Source organism: Odocoileus virginianus, chromosome 29 (assembly GCF_023699985.2).
Source record: "Odocoileus virginianus isolate 20LAN1187 ecotype Illinois chromosome 29, Ovbor_1.2, whole genome shotgun sequence".
Lineage (NCBI taxonomy): Eukaryota > Metazoa > Chordata > Mammalia > Artiodactyla > Cervidae > Odocoileus > Odocoileus virginianus.
This window is the reverse complement of record NC_069702.1, coordinates 11,606,372-11,623,036: the sequence shown is the minus strand read 5'-3', so window position 1 is coordinate 11,623,036 and position 16,665 is coordinate 11,606,372. Positions and strand designations below refer to the sequence as shown.

The 16,665-nt window shown below is 50.0% G+C and overlaps 1 protein-coding gene across 1 annotated transcript in view; it reads right to left on the bottom strand.

Annotated features, from left to right (window-relative positions):
• The window catches only part of SLC2A9 (solute carrier family 2 member 9), a 204,662-nt gene extending 191,854 nt beyond the window's left edge, over positions 1-12,808 (bottom strand). Inside the window, exons 1-2 of the mRNA XM_070457990.1 lie at positions 12,746-12,808; positions 4,027-4,125 (exon numbers count right to left, since the gene is read on the bottom strand). Of these exons, the coding sequence (XP_070314091.1) occupies positions 4,027-4,125; positions 12,746-12,808 (162 nt within the window). The remainder of the gene's footprint in view (positions 1-4,026; positions 4,126-12,745) is intronic.
• Between the last annotated feature and the right edge of the window lie 3,857 nt (positions 12,809-16,665).

Genomic DNA, 16,665 nt, shown 5'->3' with positions numbered 1-16,665 from the left:
ATTTTACTCCTTATCACTGCAGTGTTTACCTGCCCTTAGGGAAGGACTGGGGAGAGGAAAATGATAAACTACACCATTGCTGCTGGGAAATGTATGATGAGTCAAATTAATTGTTCTGCTGAAGCCCTGAGCTTAAATACTGACACAAGGGCAGGGCAGGGAGGTGAGCTTCTGTATCCCCTCCCAAGAAAAGAATAAATGTCACCAACTCAGAAATCATTAGAAAGGTGACTCATTATAAAAGCCAGACCACTCACTGTTATTTTTGTGGAGGCTGGTGTTGTTTCAACTAAGTCCTAGTTTATGTGGCTTGGGAGTGGGGACAATAAATTAGACCCCCTTGGCAAAGCAAAGTTCTCAGTTATTTTTTCTTCCTCATTTTCTCATTTAACAAACTTTTTTTCAGTATTTTTATGTTTAGAATATACTTTGTATGATATTCATTGTATACACAAAATATGCAAGCGTGCGTGCTGAGTTGTGTCCGACTCTTTGTGACCCTATGGACTGTAGCCCACCAGGCTCCTCTGTCCAAGGGATTCTCCAGGCAAGAATACTGGAGTGGGTGGCCATTTCCTCCTCCAGGGGATCTTCCCAACCCAGGGATCAAAGCCATATCTCTCTTGCATCCCCTGTATTGGCAGGCAGGATCTTTACCACTAGTACCACCTGGGAAACTGACTCTGGATTAGGCTTTGGTTAACGGAATGTTGTGTCTGGTGGGATCTTCCTTCCAGGCCACTACACCCTTCTGTAGAGCATCAGTAAGGCTGCTTTACTTTTTTGCCAGTGTATGTGTTCACTGGAGTAGCGCCTTTAATTTCCTTCAAGAACTAGTCCTTTGCATTCACAACTTGGGCAATTGTTTGGGGCAAGAGGCCTAGCTTTAGACCCATCTTATTCAGCATGCCTTCCTCAGTAAGCTTAGTAATTTCTAGTTTTTGATTTAAAGTGAGACATGATTCCTCCTGTCACTTGAACACTTAGAGTCCATTGTAGGGTTACTCATTGGCTTAATTTCAGTCTTGTTGGGTCTCAGGGAATAGGGAGGCCCAAGGAGAAAGAGATGGGATGGGGGAGGAGCTGGTCAGTGGACAGTCAGAACTCGCACAACACTGACCCACCAAGTTCTGTGTCTTATATGGGCCCAGATTGTGGAGCCCCAAAGCAATTACAACAGTAACATCAATAAGAGTCCTGGTCGGTGGACCACTGGTGATCCAGTGGTTAGGACTTGTGCTCCCAATGCAGGGGGCATGAGTTCTCTCCCAAGTCAGGGAACTTACATCCTGCATGCTGCAGGTGCAGCCAAAAAAAAAAAAAAAATCACAGATCACCATATGAATACAGTAATGGAAAGTCTGAAATACTGTGAGATCATCCAAATGTAACACAGACACAAGCAGTGAGTAAACACTGCTGGAAGAACAGTGCCATGGACGTGCTCAGCACAGGGTTAACGCAAACCTCCCATTTGTTACATATACAATAGCTGCCAAGAAAACCCAAAAGGCAGTAAAGCAAGGTGTGCCTGTGTGGAGACAGTCAAAAGACCAGTGGTTGCCAGGCTGTGGGAAGGAGGAACGCACAGAGCACAGGGGTGTTTGGGGACTGTTTTGTAACACACTACGGTGGTGGGTACAAGTCATCATGTGGTTTTCATCGTCATTTAGTCGCTCAGTCACGTCTGACTCTTTGCAACCCCGTGGACTGTAAACCTCCAGGCTCCTCTGTCCATGGGATTCTCCAGGCAAGAACACTGGCCTGGGTTGCCGTTGCCTTCTCCAGGGGATCTTCCTGACCCAGGAATTGAACCTCTGTCTCCTGCATTGGCAGGCGGATTCTTTTACCACTGAGCCACCAGGCAGGCCCACAAGTCATCATACCTGTGTCCGAATCTGTAGAAAGTATAACACAAAGAGTGAACCTTCATGTAAACTGTGGGCTCTGGCTGATAAGGATGTGTGAAGGTGGGTTCATCAGATATAACAAAGATACGGCCCTGGATGTTCAGAGTGGGTGAGGCTGCATGTGTGGGGGCAGGGAGTATATGGGAATTCCATGCTTTTCTCTAACCTAAAGCTGCTCTAAAACATAAAGTTTATTAATTAAAAACAGTTTCGAATGAGTAAACGACACGATTACTCCTTCCTCCTGTCCCCATGATCATTGCTTGAATTATGATGTTTCCGCACATGTCATTCTATTCCATGTTCAAGTTTTACAACTTTTACATGTGTCTTTGCCCCATAAGCTGTAAGTGATCCTCTACCCTCCGCTGGAGGCTCTGCTGGATTATCAAGATGAAGCAAAAGTGCAAATTCCCAGAGACCTGCCCGGTGGTCCAGTGGTTATAGAATCCACCTTGCAAAGCAGGGGACGTGGGTTCAATCCCTAGTTTGGGAACTAAGATCCCACATGCCACGGAGCTACGAAGCCCGTGAGCCACACTAGAGAATCCATATGCTGCAGTGAAAGATCCCGCAGCATGCAAGGAAGGTACAGTGTGCCGAAACTAAGACACAACACAGCCAAATAAATAAACAAATTGTGTGCTTAGTCATGTCAGACTCTTTGGAGCCCCATGGACTGTAGCCTTCCAGGTGCCTCTATCCATGGAATTTTCCAGGCAAGAGTACTGGAGTGGGTAGCCATTTCTTTCTCCAGGGATCTTCCGGACCCAGGGGTAGAACCGGAGTCTCCTGCATCTCCTGCGTTGGCAGGTAGATTCTTTACCACTCCATCACCTGGGAAGCCCAAGTAAATAAAAGAGTGCAAATTCCCAATGCCCTTAAAGGCAATTATGGACACATCAGACCCCATCTCAGGATGACATCACAATGACAAAATCAAAGCCATTGATTACTGCCAGCGTTCGGAGAAGCCATCTAGTCCTCCTGGCTTTTCAAACAATTTTTAGTATCAGAATCAGTTTTTCGAATGAGCTGACAGAGCCCCAAACATAAAAGGGTTAACAGAGTGAAAAAATGGTGCTTTTCTGCACAGATGGAGGCTGGATCCCTGAGGCACGTCTGCAAAGTCAGGGCTCCTGGGATCCCTTTGAGATTCACTGATTCGGCCTCCCCATGTGTTTTGCACATAGCATGCTAGGCCCCCAAACAAGGAAAAGCCTTACAAACACCCAGTGAAGTCCATAGCCTGCACTCTATCTGCCTCTTTAGCTCACGCCCTTACACTCTCCAAAATACATCCTGGGCTCCAACCATATCAGACCTGCATTTCTGCAAATGTTTCATATCTCAGGCTTCTGTGCCTTTGCTCCACAGTCAAGATGCAGCTCTGATATCACCTCCTCCAGGAAGTCTTCCTGTCCCACCACCCTTGACCCATCCATTTTACCCCAGGGATGAAGTTTGGTCAAGTAGAAGCCAGCGCTTACAGGAATAGGTAGAACCCAAACCTAACAGTCGAGGTGGGTGCAAACCAAACTTTCAAGTGCAAACCAGCAGAGTGATGTTAGGAGGGCCTGGGGAACTGCGCCCAGTGACCTGATTTCAGAAGAAAACAAGAGCCAGAGATGCATCTTAAACCAACCGTATACCCAAGTGACCTCTAGCTGTGATTAAAAGCCATAAACACAGACAAGGGAAAAAAAAAAAAAAAAACAGATCAGGGAAATGTTTCCATGCCTAAGATCCCTCCGTGAGCCTCAGATTCCGTGTTCCTTGCCCCGGAATAAGACCCTTAGGATCTGGACCCTGGGACCTCCTACGACCCCTTCTCCTTTTCCTACACTCTCCCAGGACCCTCCAGGAGCAAGGAACTGACCCCACGCTGTGCCATCATCCTCTTTCTGTATCTCCCACCTCCCCCTTGAGCGCGGGGTCTGCCCTTACTCTCTCTGTCCCTCCCCTCACCCCAGGGTCCAGCCGGAGTCTGGCACAGAACCGGCCAGCAAAGGTTTGCAGAATGGGGTACCATCCAAGCCTTGGTGAGAACACCCGGCTTTCCGCGTGGCTGCAGCGCCCTCTACCGGGCGCCTCTCGCGGCCGCGGGGGCACTCACCGGAGTCGGGGCGTTCACCACAGAGAGGTTGTACCCGTAGAGGAAGGAGGAGCCGAAGGCGCCCACGAGAGATGCCACGATCAACGAGCAGGACCAGTCCTGGGAAAGGAGGGCAAAGCAGATCAGAGCCGGCGCTCGGGGGCACAGCCAGGGGCCCGCAGGACGCAGGTGGGCTGTCCTCTTCCCTGGGGAGGATTCCCAGGGTAAGGATGCCAGTTGTCCAGGAGGGGCTCCCGTCTGGGTCCGGGCGAGGTGGGCGTGGCCAGTCCACGGAGCTCAGTCTGCCGTCCGCCCGCCCCGCCCCCCTCCCGCCTCCGGCCACTAGACTGCCCGCTTTGTCGGGCTGCAAGAGATCTGTGCATCGCAGACTTAACGTCCTTCGCAGGTGCTGTGAGCAGCTACAACCCTGTGATTTTAGCAGAATCTGGCCAGTCTCTGACTCATCTCCGAGGTAAAAAGCAAAGCCAGGCTAAGCTGCCAGCAGCAGCCAGTTGGGTTCTCGCTAAAAGCTATGGGGCCAGACATCTGTTCTCAGCCCTTTCTGGGAATTCTCCCACAGACTCATAGGATCAGTACATTTTATCTTGATTTTACAGGTGAGGAAACAGAGGCATGGAGTGAAGGAAAATTACTTGGCTCAAAATAGCCTGGAGTTAAAACTCCCCTCTGGGTCCTCCCCACCATTCTATGCAAAACGAAGAACTCTCTCACCCAGGAAAAGGAAAAAATTACATTAAGGTTGATTTGGTCCCAGCCTCTCGCTGATCTCCAGAATTCCTTGCTCCAGCCATTTAAGAGATAACTAATCCGAACCCTGGAGAAGAACTGGCCCCCTTAAGACAGTAGATTTTCACATATATATCTATATACTTACTCTTTTCTTGGGTTAGTGCAGCTGCTCACTAATCTGACTGCTGCCCCTTCTCGCCCCATTAAAGGTGATCTGTTCCTATAAAGTGCCGGTCTCATTCTTTTTTCCAAACCTTGCCCTCTCTAACTCCCTTACTCTACACGGAGCAGACCCTGGTGGTGTCTGGGATGGAGACCAGAGCCCACCCAAGTGGTCCGGCTCCAGCCCCCCTGCAGCACCCACTGCACCACACTGCCTCCCCCACTGACCCCTCTCCTGGGCGCAGCGTCTGGGGGGCTGGTGGCCCCAGGAGGCACACACCCCAACGCGTTCTCTGTTCCAGGCTGAGCTGTCCACCTACAGGCTGGTGTGAGCGCCTTGGCAAAGGACCCGTGGACAGAGAGACAGGACTTGGCCTGGAGGACCAAGCACTTGTCTCCATGTAATCCTGCCTGCTGGACCCATCCGTGGATGGCCACAGCCACCATGGGACCGGGAGTACAAGCAGCTGGGCCCCTTGGCAAAGGCTGGCCAGCGGCAGGGGCTGGAGGTGGGAGGGGCTGCCATCCTAACCTGGCGAGGAAAGCGTGGACCACTTGTCAGAACCTGGGCGGGGGAGGGACCTGGTGCTCTCAGAAAGCACTTTCTCTCCATCATTTTTCATGTGTGTGTGTGTTCTAGGTGCCAGACCCTGACGAAGCCCCAGGGAATGCAGCAGTAGACATGATATTAATTGCTGAGGCAAGGGAATAAATCAAACACTGACCAGAAAAGGAAGCTAGACTCTGACAGCCAGTTCCCTGCTTGGCCCACCTTGGCAGCCTCCTCCAGCACGATCTCCAGTGCTGGACTGCTCCACCATGGCTCTGGGACCTGTCCAAGGCCTTGACCTTTCTGGGCCTCAGCTTGCCCAGCTGTAAAACGCGCAAATTGTAGCCCACAGCTGTAAATTGTAGCCACAGCTGCATAGACTGTTGTGGATGTGCAGCTGGCTGAGGACATTGAGAGGGTGTGTGCACACAGCCACTGTTCTGAAAGGCTGTTTCCTCTGTTTTCTCTCTCTGCTCCTTCTGACCAAGCCATGCAGAATGCCTGTTGCCTAAGCTACGTGCCAAGGTCTCTCACCCTGGTTGATGCCCCTGTGCCCCTTGAAATCCTCCCTTCTGGAGACCTTCATATCTAAGACCCCTTGAAAGTCACCCTGAAAGTCCCACCTCCTCATTTTTACTTTTCTATCCCTTTTGTCTGACCCCCATCTCTGCCGAGGCTTCCCTTGTAGCTCAGTCGGTGAAGAGTCTGCCTGCAATGCAGGAGACCTGGGTTTGATTCCTGGGTTGGGAAGATCCCCTGGAGAAGGAAATGGCAATCCACTCCAGTATTCTTGCCTGGAGAATCCCATGGACAGAGGAGCCTGGTGGGCTACAGTCCATGGGGTCGCAAGAGTCGGACAGGACTTAGCGACTAAACCACCACCACACCATCTCTGCCAGTTACAATTGTGTAAACTTAGACCAGTGATGTAGCTCCTCTGGGACTTGAAGTCCTCGTCTGTGAAATGGGGATGTTAACAGACCTGTTACGGAGTCCAAGCAGGCTGAGAAAACAGCCTGTCTCAAAATGTCTCAAAACAACCATCTTATCAGGGTCTCATGCCTGGTTCTCTTATAGAACATAGATGGGGCAGGGGAGCTGTGAGGAAACAAAGTAAAAAGGTCATTAATCTTGCAAGTATCTCCTAGAATGATAAGTCTTGGGCAGGGACTGTGTTAACTTTTTCCTTTCTGCAGTGTTCTGAACAAAGGCACTTGAACAGTCGGCCAGAGGGACAGGGCTCTCTGAAGCAGGCCCTTATATATGATCATAATAACAAAAGCCATGAAAAGCAAGTCAAAGAAACAGTTCCAAAACAGAGTCAGAATTGGCCCTTCCCTGCAACAGACCCACCTCATGGGATATTCTGCAGAAGAAAGAAGTTAGAATAGATGTCAGGGGGTAGGTACCCTGAGTATCAACAGCAGAGGCTGGATAGTTGGTGTGGGTCTTACTTTTTGAGGGTGGGGGTCTTGCTTTCAGGCCCCAAACCTGCTGAGAAAGTGCTCTGTAAATACTGGTGATCAGACAGAGGCCAGAAGGAGGATTTATGGACCATAGAGACGGACGCTGGCAAGTGTGGGGCCAGAGTGCTTTCTGCAGTAAGAGGAGTGGGGACTGAATGGGATGCATTGACGGAACAGAATCACTTTTGGACACCATGCCCATCCTCCATCGCCTTTTGTCTTTAAACTCATCCTCTGGGGCTCGGCTCAGATGTTGCTCCTTTTGATCCCTGGGCTGTGTGGGTCCCCAGGCTTCCCTCACTCCTAGCCTTGGTCATTACATCCTTGTCTGCATCCATTGGAGAGCAGAGAAGCGCAGCCGAGAGGCCTGTCCCCCAGAGCTCCCAGCCCTGCCTGCCCTCCAGGTCTCAGCACCCACCCCACGGTGGGGATGGAGACGATGGGAGGGCACAGCACCGCGCCTGTGATGAGAGCAGGTCTCTGTGTGGCCTCATTGCCCGAGCACCGCCGCACTGCCAGAAGAAGCTGGCAGGAGCCCAGGGAGCTGCGATGTCAGAGCTGGAGCCCCGAAGCCAACGTCACAGGGTCCAGGAGCCAGGAGTCAAGACCAGAGGCTTTTCAGAAAGCCGAGAGAGCCCTCCGTGGCCCGGACAGAGGCCAGGTGCTGTGTTCACCTTTCTCCTCCTGCCCAGCATCACAGTCCTCGGATGGGCACGCCCGTGAGGCCCTGGGTGGCTGTGGGTAAGGGGAGCTGAGCCGTGTCCTGTTTAGCGAAGACCCGCCCGCTGGCCCTCCCCGCAGCTGGCTCGCCTGAAGCACCCCCAGTCGGGGCTCTGCCAGGCCATCTCCCTGAATCAGGAGGCAGAGTCCATGGAGGGAGGGCACGGGGGCGCCCGAACAGGAAATGTGGCAATTGTATCTTGTCTGAACAGGAAATGGGCAATAAAAATTTTTCCCATTCACAAGTCTTCACCGCAGCAGCTGGAGAGGCCTGAAAGGGAAATTTCTCTTCCCAGAAATCACCACCCTGAGTACCTGATTCTTCTGTCTACTTAAAAAAAGGAAGAAAGAAAGAAATTGCATAGCGTGAGTGTTGTGAATTTTTATTTGGGGCAAAATGAGGACTGCAGCCCTGGAAACAGCACCTCAGATAGCTCTGAGAAACTGCTCCAAAGAGGTGGTGGGGGAAGGTGAATATATATATGATTTGGGTGAAGTGGTTGGTTTAGTCACTAAGTCATGTCCGACTCTTGCAACCCCATGGACTGTAGCCCACCAGGCTCCTCTGTCCATGGGATTTTCCAGGCAAGAATACTGGAGTGGATTGCTATTTCCTTCTCCAGGAAATCTTCCCAACCCAGGAATCTAACCCAGGTCTCCTGCGTTGCAGGCAGATTCTTCACTGACTGAGCTATGAGGGAAGCCCAGTGGTTTTAGAAAAGGCAGAGGAACCAGAGATCAAATTACCAACATCCTCTGGATCATTGAAAAAGCAAGAGAGTTCCAGCAAAACATCTATTTCTGCTTTATTGACTATGCCAAAGCCTTTGTGTGGGCCACAATAAACTGGAAAATTCTGGAAGAGATGGGAATACCAGACCACCTGGGTGAAGGGGAGTTCATGCAATCAAGCACTTAGCTTGGCTAAAGTTTTCTGCTAGTCACGAAGAGCAGATGTCACCATGAAGGGATGAAGTGCTTTTCTAGATATGAAGAGATGTAAGAATTGAGTTCATACTATCAGCTCCTGAAAATACCTAACTATCTGAAGGCCTGTCCTGCCAGTTTTCCCAGAGCACAGAGTGCCCCAATTCCCTACCTCCATCCTGAGCTCCCTTCAGGGGATGTTGAAGGTCAGCAGCTGCAGGAGCTGAAGATTTAATCTTTGCAGAGGCAGATGAGAGGGAAAGTGAAAGGCACTTAGGTGTGAAAAGTCGCTCAGTCGTGTCCGACTCTTTACGAACCCATGGACTGTCCATTGAATTCTCCAGGCCAGAATACTGCAGTAGGTATCCTTTCCCTTCTCCAGGGGATCTTCCAAACCCAGGGATCAAACCCAGGTCTCCCGCATTGCAGAGGTAGATGGCACGTGCCAATTTGAAGTTGACACTCTCTGGCATCTTTTTCTTTCCCCTCTTAAGGCCAGCATGCTGGGAGGGGAGCAACTAGCATGAACCCAGAGCAAAATCTCCCTGAGGCCTGGGACAGACAGAACACTGGCTCCCGGAGAAGCCTGGCAGGGTTCCAATCATGGCTCTACCGCTATTTAGCTGTGTGTCCTTAGGCAAATTGATTTGCTTCTCTGAGCTACCACATTTACAAGTGCAAAATGGGAGCTTGATCCCTCCCTGATGATCCTGCAGAGTCATTCCGAGACTCAAATAGAAAACACAAAGCCCTGAGCAACATATTGGAGATGAAGACAGGCTGCCCTGCAGCTCTAGAACAAGCAGGGAAGTTGTGGGTTTGGAAGAAAAAGAATTTGCCATTGATTGTTACTCTGCCCTGCTCGTTCAGGCGGGCTGGCTCAGGGAAAGCATTAAGGAGGCAAGATCCCTCATGCACACCAAGATGTCATGTGAATTAACTCCCTGTGCGGCTGACTTGCTCGGATGTCAGAGAAGGGCCTTAAATCATGTTTAGGACATGCCTTGGCAATTTGCGCCCAGAGCAGAGACCAGGTGTAGAGACCAGCAGAATGATGGCAGGCTCGGGGAACAGAGGACCCCTAGAAGGCCAGGGTGGCTGCAAAGCCACAAAAGAGAGACCCAAAGCCGGCAACCTGGGTTTAATGGAAAGCACATGGTGAAATAAAAGCTATGGATCGCGGCAGAATTTCTGGGAGCGTGGATTGTCAAGTGCACAAAATCATCCAGGTCCGGGGATGCAGATCAGTGGAAAGGGAGCTGCTCAGTGGGGAACCGAATCTTCTAAAAGGAAAAAGCCAACCCTGAATAATTAGGCTGGTTATTTCTGAGTGCATGAATGATTCAGTGCAATATTCATTCTGCATATCAGTCATGCAGGGAGGCCGCTGGGAGAATTGGCTGTCTCTGAAATAAATTTTCAGCCAGTTGGCCAGCTCCCCTCACAGAGCCGGGTCCAGAGCAGGGTTCTAACATGGAAGCTCTTGATTGTGGCATCACATTCGAGAGCTGAGGATTCCCCTGGGAAACATGGAGGAGGCACTGAGCCAACCTGGGGCTGATCCTGGAAGACTTCCTGGAAGAGGTGATTCCAGAGCCGACTCTTACAGGATGAGCAAGCCAGGGGAATAATGCAGGCAGAGAAGGGCGTGGGGTGAGAGGGCAGAGCCAGTCCTGCAGACACGGATGCCCTGGGGTGTGGGGAGAAGCAAAATAATTGAGTGAGTTGGGGCCTGAAGTGTGGGAGGGGTAGCACAGCTATTTCACTGTGCAGAGAGGAACCCGCTCTGTGGTCCCCTGGGTGTCTTATTCATCATCTCATTTCCTCCACCCGCTCCTTGACTCAGGCCTTTCCACATATCCACCCTGGTCTCCTCTCTTTAACAGGGCGGGTCTCTCTGATCTTGCTAAAACTCACATTGGGTCAGTGACCTGCCTTTTTCATTTAAAACTGTTCCAGGTTCCCACTGGTGGTTGAAAACACTAAAGGCCCGACCACCCAGGCGGGGTGCAGACTGGAGGTGGGGGGGAGGGGGCAGGTCTTGGAGGGGAGTGGAGGGTGGGGACAGCCTTCCAGCAGCTGTCCTGACCCTGGGTTGCACGAAGGGCTCTCCCAGAAACACGGACTGGACACCCCTCAGTGAAACAAAAGAAACTTGCAGGAAGTCACTTCCCCTTTTTGCTGCAAAGCCTGGAGGCAGCGCTTAGCCTGAAGAGTTCTTCCTATTGGTGGAACTGACTGTCTATTAATTCCCACCCCACCCCCGCCCGCCCTCCCACAAACCAGCCCAGAGGTGAGCAGTGACGTCATACACTGGAGATGGGAACCCAACTGTCCTGGCTCAAGTTCCAGGCTGGGCTTGCCTATTTAGGAAGCCTGGTCTTGGGGTTAACCATGCTTTCTTCCTTCAGACAGATGGGGGACCTTGGATTCCCAGGGGCCACCCCAGAGCATCCCAAGGTGAGAAAACAGATAGCTCCATTCTTTTGAAAGCCTTGATGAGCGTGATGAGAGCTGCTCTCTCTGCTTGCCACAGCTCAGCAGGTTAACCCCCAGACAGTGGCGCCCGAAGAACCGCCTGGCTTTGGGTCTTAGCCCCGCTTCTGACAACCTGTGAGCTCTTGGGCAAGTTTCTTGGCCTCTCTGGCATGGTGTCTTCATCTGTAAAATGGGCCTGATGATGGTGCCACCGCCTCTTAGACTTGTTAAGATCTGAAGAGTTTGTGTATGGAGAACACTAAAAACCCTGGAACCTAAAACAGCACCCGGTCTACAGCCAAGCACACGATGAATACTCGTCATTGTTCTTCACATCCCCCCGTCTCCCTAAAGAGCTGTTTCTTGGCCCAGTGCTCTTATTTTCATCCTTTTCTCAACAAAGGACACGGTAAGTACTCCCTGTAGAAAGATCCCCCCTGGGTCCCCCTGCCCCCAACCTCGTGTCGGTGTCCACAGCAGGCAAAGAAAAGGGCTGGGGCCTGTGGGGTGCAGCTGGGCCATTGCTAAGGCTGGTTTTCCCGCTTGAGCGCCACACCTCTGTGATGAGCACCCTCCGGTGAGGCTCTGTGAACCGGATGACAGCTATAACCGGGGCTCCCGTTAACCATCTCCCAAGACACGTCTACACTGCTCTGCCCTCCGCCAACTGTTCCCACCAGCAATACCACCCACCCTCCCAGCAGGCTCAGGAGGAGCCGCTAGGGTGACGTCATGGGGAAGAACAGAAGTTCAGGCAGAGCCTGGATTCGCCTATCTGCAAATCTGATGCCAGCCCCCCAGCCACGCGGTCTGTGGCCCATGCTCTCGGGCAGGTCCTAAGGCAATTCACTCTATGGAGGACGTGGCCGGGGCTTCCCTGGTGGCTCAGATGGCAAAGCATCCACCTGCAATTTGGGAGACCTGGGTTCGATCCCTGGGTCGGGGAGATCTTCTGGAGAAGGAAATGTCGACCCTTTCCAGTATTCTTGCCTGGAGAGTTCTAAGGACAGAGGAGCCTTGGCGGGCTACAGTCTATGGGGTCTCAAAGAGTCGGACATGACTTAAGTGACTTAGCATGCACACACGCAGTACAGTTGTAACCTGAATCCCTAGCACAAAAGGAGTGGAAAACTATACTGCTTTTCTGGAGTTTGAGAATATGTCTCTAGAGCTGGTGTTGGACAGGGAAGCCCGGTGAGCTGCGGTCCATGGGGTTGCAAAGAATCGGACACAACTGAGCGACTGAACTGAACTGAGACATCATGGTGTATGTATGTCAATTCCAAACTCCCAGTTCATCCCACCACCTCTCTTCTCCCCTTGGTATCCGTACATTTGTCCTCTACATCTGTGTCTCTACTGGAAAAGAATATTTTTAAAAATGTGTCTATGTGTATAACTGAATCACTTGCCGTAGAGCAAAAATTAGCACAACATCGTGAATCAATGATACTTCAAGTTTTACACAATGATTTTTTAAAAGAAGAATGTGGTCATAACCCAGCAATCTTGGGCATGCCGGGCCTGTCCTGACACTCATACACTCCTCCACACACACACCACTTACCAGTGCCCCTAATTTTGCTCATCCTTCAGTGCTAAGCCCTCACCACCTCCCCCTAGGAGGGACCACCTCCGAGTCACCTGAATGCTCCTACCAGGGACACATAAGGGAACCAGGACTGACCAGTTTCTTTTCCTCCAAGTCGCTTTCTTTGTTATCTGCTGAGTCCTTTTCCCTGGGCTTCATGCTTCCTTGTCAGCCTTACTGGGCTTTTTTGTTCCTGAAAAGGAGAAAAAAGGGAGAAGTGGTTAGACAGACACTGGCTGTCACAGATGAGGAACCCAGGGGAGGCGGCCCTAGTGAGGACGCCAGGGTGGCGGGCCCAGCTTCCCCAGAGCCCCGGGCGTCTCCGTTCCTCTCTGGCCTGTTTCTCCATTTACAAGACAGTCGGGTTGGACAACTGTTGTGTTTTCCCATCCCTGCCACATCGCTGATCAAGTATTGGCCCCTCCCCAGGACATCCTCATTCGTAAGATCCCTCTTATGATGGGGTGTGTTTTGGAAACCATAGACTTTCTGTCCTCAAGATGTGAAAATAAAAGTAGCATGAATTCAAACAAAGTGCATGTCGCCTGTCAAATTGAAACCATTACCAAACAGTTAGCACAATTGTAGGAGCTTCCCAGGTGACGCTAGTGGTAAAGAACCAGCCTACCAGTGTAAGAGGCATAAGAGAGGCGGTTCGATCCCTGGGTCAGGAAGATCCCCTGGAGGAGGGCATGGCAACCTGCTCCAGTATTCTTGCCTGGAGAATCCCATGGACAGAGGAGCCTGGAGGGCTACAGTCCATGGGGTCACAAAGGGTTGGACAAGACTGAAGTGACTTAGCACACACACATGCAGCACAACTGTAACCAGAATCACTAGCATAACAGAAGTGGAAAGCTATACAGCTTTCCTGGAGTTTGAAAATGTCTCTAGAGCTGTAAAAATATTTTAGTCCTTTGGCCCAATGACTCCGTTTATAGTTAGCCTAAAGCAGTAGTTAAAATGTACAAAGATTTAAGCCTGAGATGATCATTGCAACATTTTTCATGGTAGAAAAATGGTCTTCACAATAGGACAGAATATCTAAGAGGAAAGTTTAAATTTTGGCACATTCATGTACTGGGAGCTTATGTTAAAGAAGAATACCTAATATCATTGGAAAATATTGATAATACATTCTTACTTGTCAAGATGAGGAAGATGTATAAAGGAATATACACTCAGTTCAGTTTAGTTCAGTCACTCAGTTGTGTCCGACTCTTTGTGACCCCATGAATCACAGCACGCCAGGCCTCCTATCCATCACCAACTCCCAGAGTTTACTCAAATTCATGCCCAATGAGTCGGTGATGCCATCCAGTCATCTCATCCTCTGTTGTCCCCTTCTCCCCCTGCCCCCAATCCCACACTAGTCGACATTAAAAATAGGTGTACTTGTTTTTTAATCACTAAGTTATGTCTGATTCTTTACAACACCACGGACTATAGCTCATCAGTCTCCTCTGTCCATGGGATTTTCCAGGCAAGAATTTTGGGATGGGTTGCCATTTGCTTCTACAGGGGATCTTCCCAATCCAGGGATCAAACCCCCATCTCGGGCATTGGCAGATGGATCCTTTAAGTTCATTTCAGTTCAGTCGCTCAGTCACGTCTGACTCTTTTCGACCTCATGGACTGTAGCACACCAGGCTTCCCTGTCCATCGCCAACTCCTGGATCTTACTCAAACTCATGTCCATCCAGTCAGTGATGCCATCCAACCATCTCATCCTCTGTTGTCCCCTTCTCCTCCTGCCTTCAATGTTTCCCAGCATCAGGGTCTTTTCTGTAGAGTCAGTTCTTCACATCTGGTGGCCAAAGTATTGGAGTTTCAGCTTCAGCATCAGTCCTTCCAATGAATATTCAGGATTGATTTCCTTTAGGATGGACTGGTTGGATCTCCTTGCAGACCAAGGGATTCTCAAGAGTCTTCACCAACACCACAGTTGAAAAGTATCAAGTCTTCGGCGCTCAGCTTTCTTTATAATCCACGGCGCTCAGCTTTCTTTATAATCCAACTCTCACATTCATACATGACTACTGGAAAAACCATAGCCTTGACTAGATGGACCTTTGTTGGCAAAGCAACGTCTCTGCTTTTTAATACGCTGTCTAGGTTGGTCATGACTTTTCTTCCAAGGAGCAAGCATCTTTTAATTTCATGGCTGCAGTCACCATCTGCAGTGATTTTGGAGCCCAAAGGAATAAAGTTTCTTACTGTTTCCACATCTATTTGCCATGAAGTGATGGGACTGGATTCCATGATCTTAGTTTTCTGAATGTTGAGTCATAAGCCAACTTTTTCACTCTCCTCTTTCACTATCATCAAGAGGCTCTTTAGTTCTTCACTTTCTGCCATAAGGATGGTGTCATCTGCATATCTGAGGTTATTGATATTTCTCCCAGCAGTCTTGATTCTAGCTTGTGCTTCATCCAGCTGACATTTCGAATGACGTACTCTGCATATAAGTTAAATATGCAGCCTTGACGTTCTCCTTTTCCAATTTGGAACCAGTCTGTTGTTCCATGTCCAGTTCTAACTGTTGCTTCCTGACCTGCATACAGATTTCTCAGGAGGCAGGTCAGGTGGTCTGGTATTCCCATCTCTTAAGAATTTTCCACAGTTTGTTGTGATCCACACAGTCAAAGGCTTTGGCATAGTCAATAAAGCAGATTTTTTTTTTTCTGGAACTCTTGCTTTTTTGATGACCCAATGGATGTTGGCAATGTGGATCCTTTACTGTATCTAAACTACACCCATGTGTTTTTAAATTTAAAATTAAATGTAAAACAAAAATGCTTATGCATTAAATGATTTATTAAGCTTAATGAACAATAATTATTCATTAAACTCCTAGCATCGAGGGCTTCCCTGGGGGCTCAGATAGTAGAGAATGTACCTGTAATGCAGGAGACCCAGGTTCAATCCCTGGGTTGGGAAGATTCCCTGGAGAAGGGAAATGGCAACCCATTCCAGTGTTCTTGCTTGAATAATTCCATGGACAGAGGAGCCTGGTAGGTTGCAAAGAGTAGGACACGACTGAGCGACTAACACTTTAATGCTAAGTATCTAGGTTACAGAAATGAAATCGTGAGCAAAACAGACCCCACCCTGCCCTGATGGAGCTTACATTCTGACAGAAGAGACAGTTTAGGAGGAGCATATGGACTTCTCAAGGGCTGTATGGAAGGTAAGAGGTCTGGCCCAGCAGGGGCAGACCACAGCAGGAGACAGTCTGCAGAGATGAGCGGACGGCTCAGGACGTACCTCTGTGCAGAGGAAGCAGTCATCCTTCAAGCAGCATCACATAACAGCAATTCCCACTCAGCTGTGCTTCCTCAGCCAATGTGTATCTGATTTGCTTTCCTACGTTTTCCAATTTTCTACACTAAAAAACCAATCACTTCTACAACTGGAAAACAAGCTTTTAGAATGTCTTCAAATGAAAGAGAAAGCTATTTTTTGCAAGAATGAAGCCCTTAGGGTGTCAAGGAGCCAAGTAGACAAAAAACTACAGTTCTGGAAGAATAAGCAGTTCTTACGCGTTGACAGGCTCTGAGTTTGAAGTCACGTAGCTGCCTGACAATGTGGACTGGAGGCCTTCCTCCGCGGGACCCACCTGCGTCTGACCGGCACACGCCCAGGACACGCCGCCCACTGGACCTCGTGTTCTGGCCCCTCTTGCTGTCTTTTAGGCCGGCCCCTGGGCTGGACTGCCTCCCCTCTTGTCTTTGTCTCATCTGCCAGGCTCACCTTCTCTGCTGTCCGTCCGTTCCTTCTGGAAAGTCTGAGTCACTACGTCCTGTGCCTCCCCGAGCTTTGTTCTATTAGCCTTGCAGGAGCCAGACTGGACTGAACCGCTGACGGTTCTTTCATCTGCATCCTCGACCGTGACTTTGACCCCCTCCTGAGGGTTCATTTTATGTGTCAGCTCAGCAAGGCTGAGCTGTCTAGTTGTGTGGTTAGACATTCAGAGAACAGGCAAGCTGTTGCTGGTAGTTTTTAGGTATGACTCA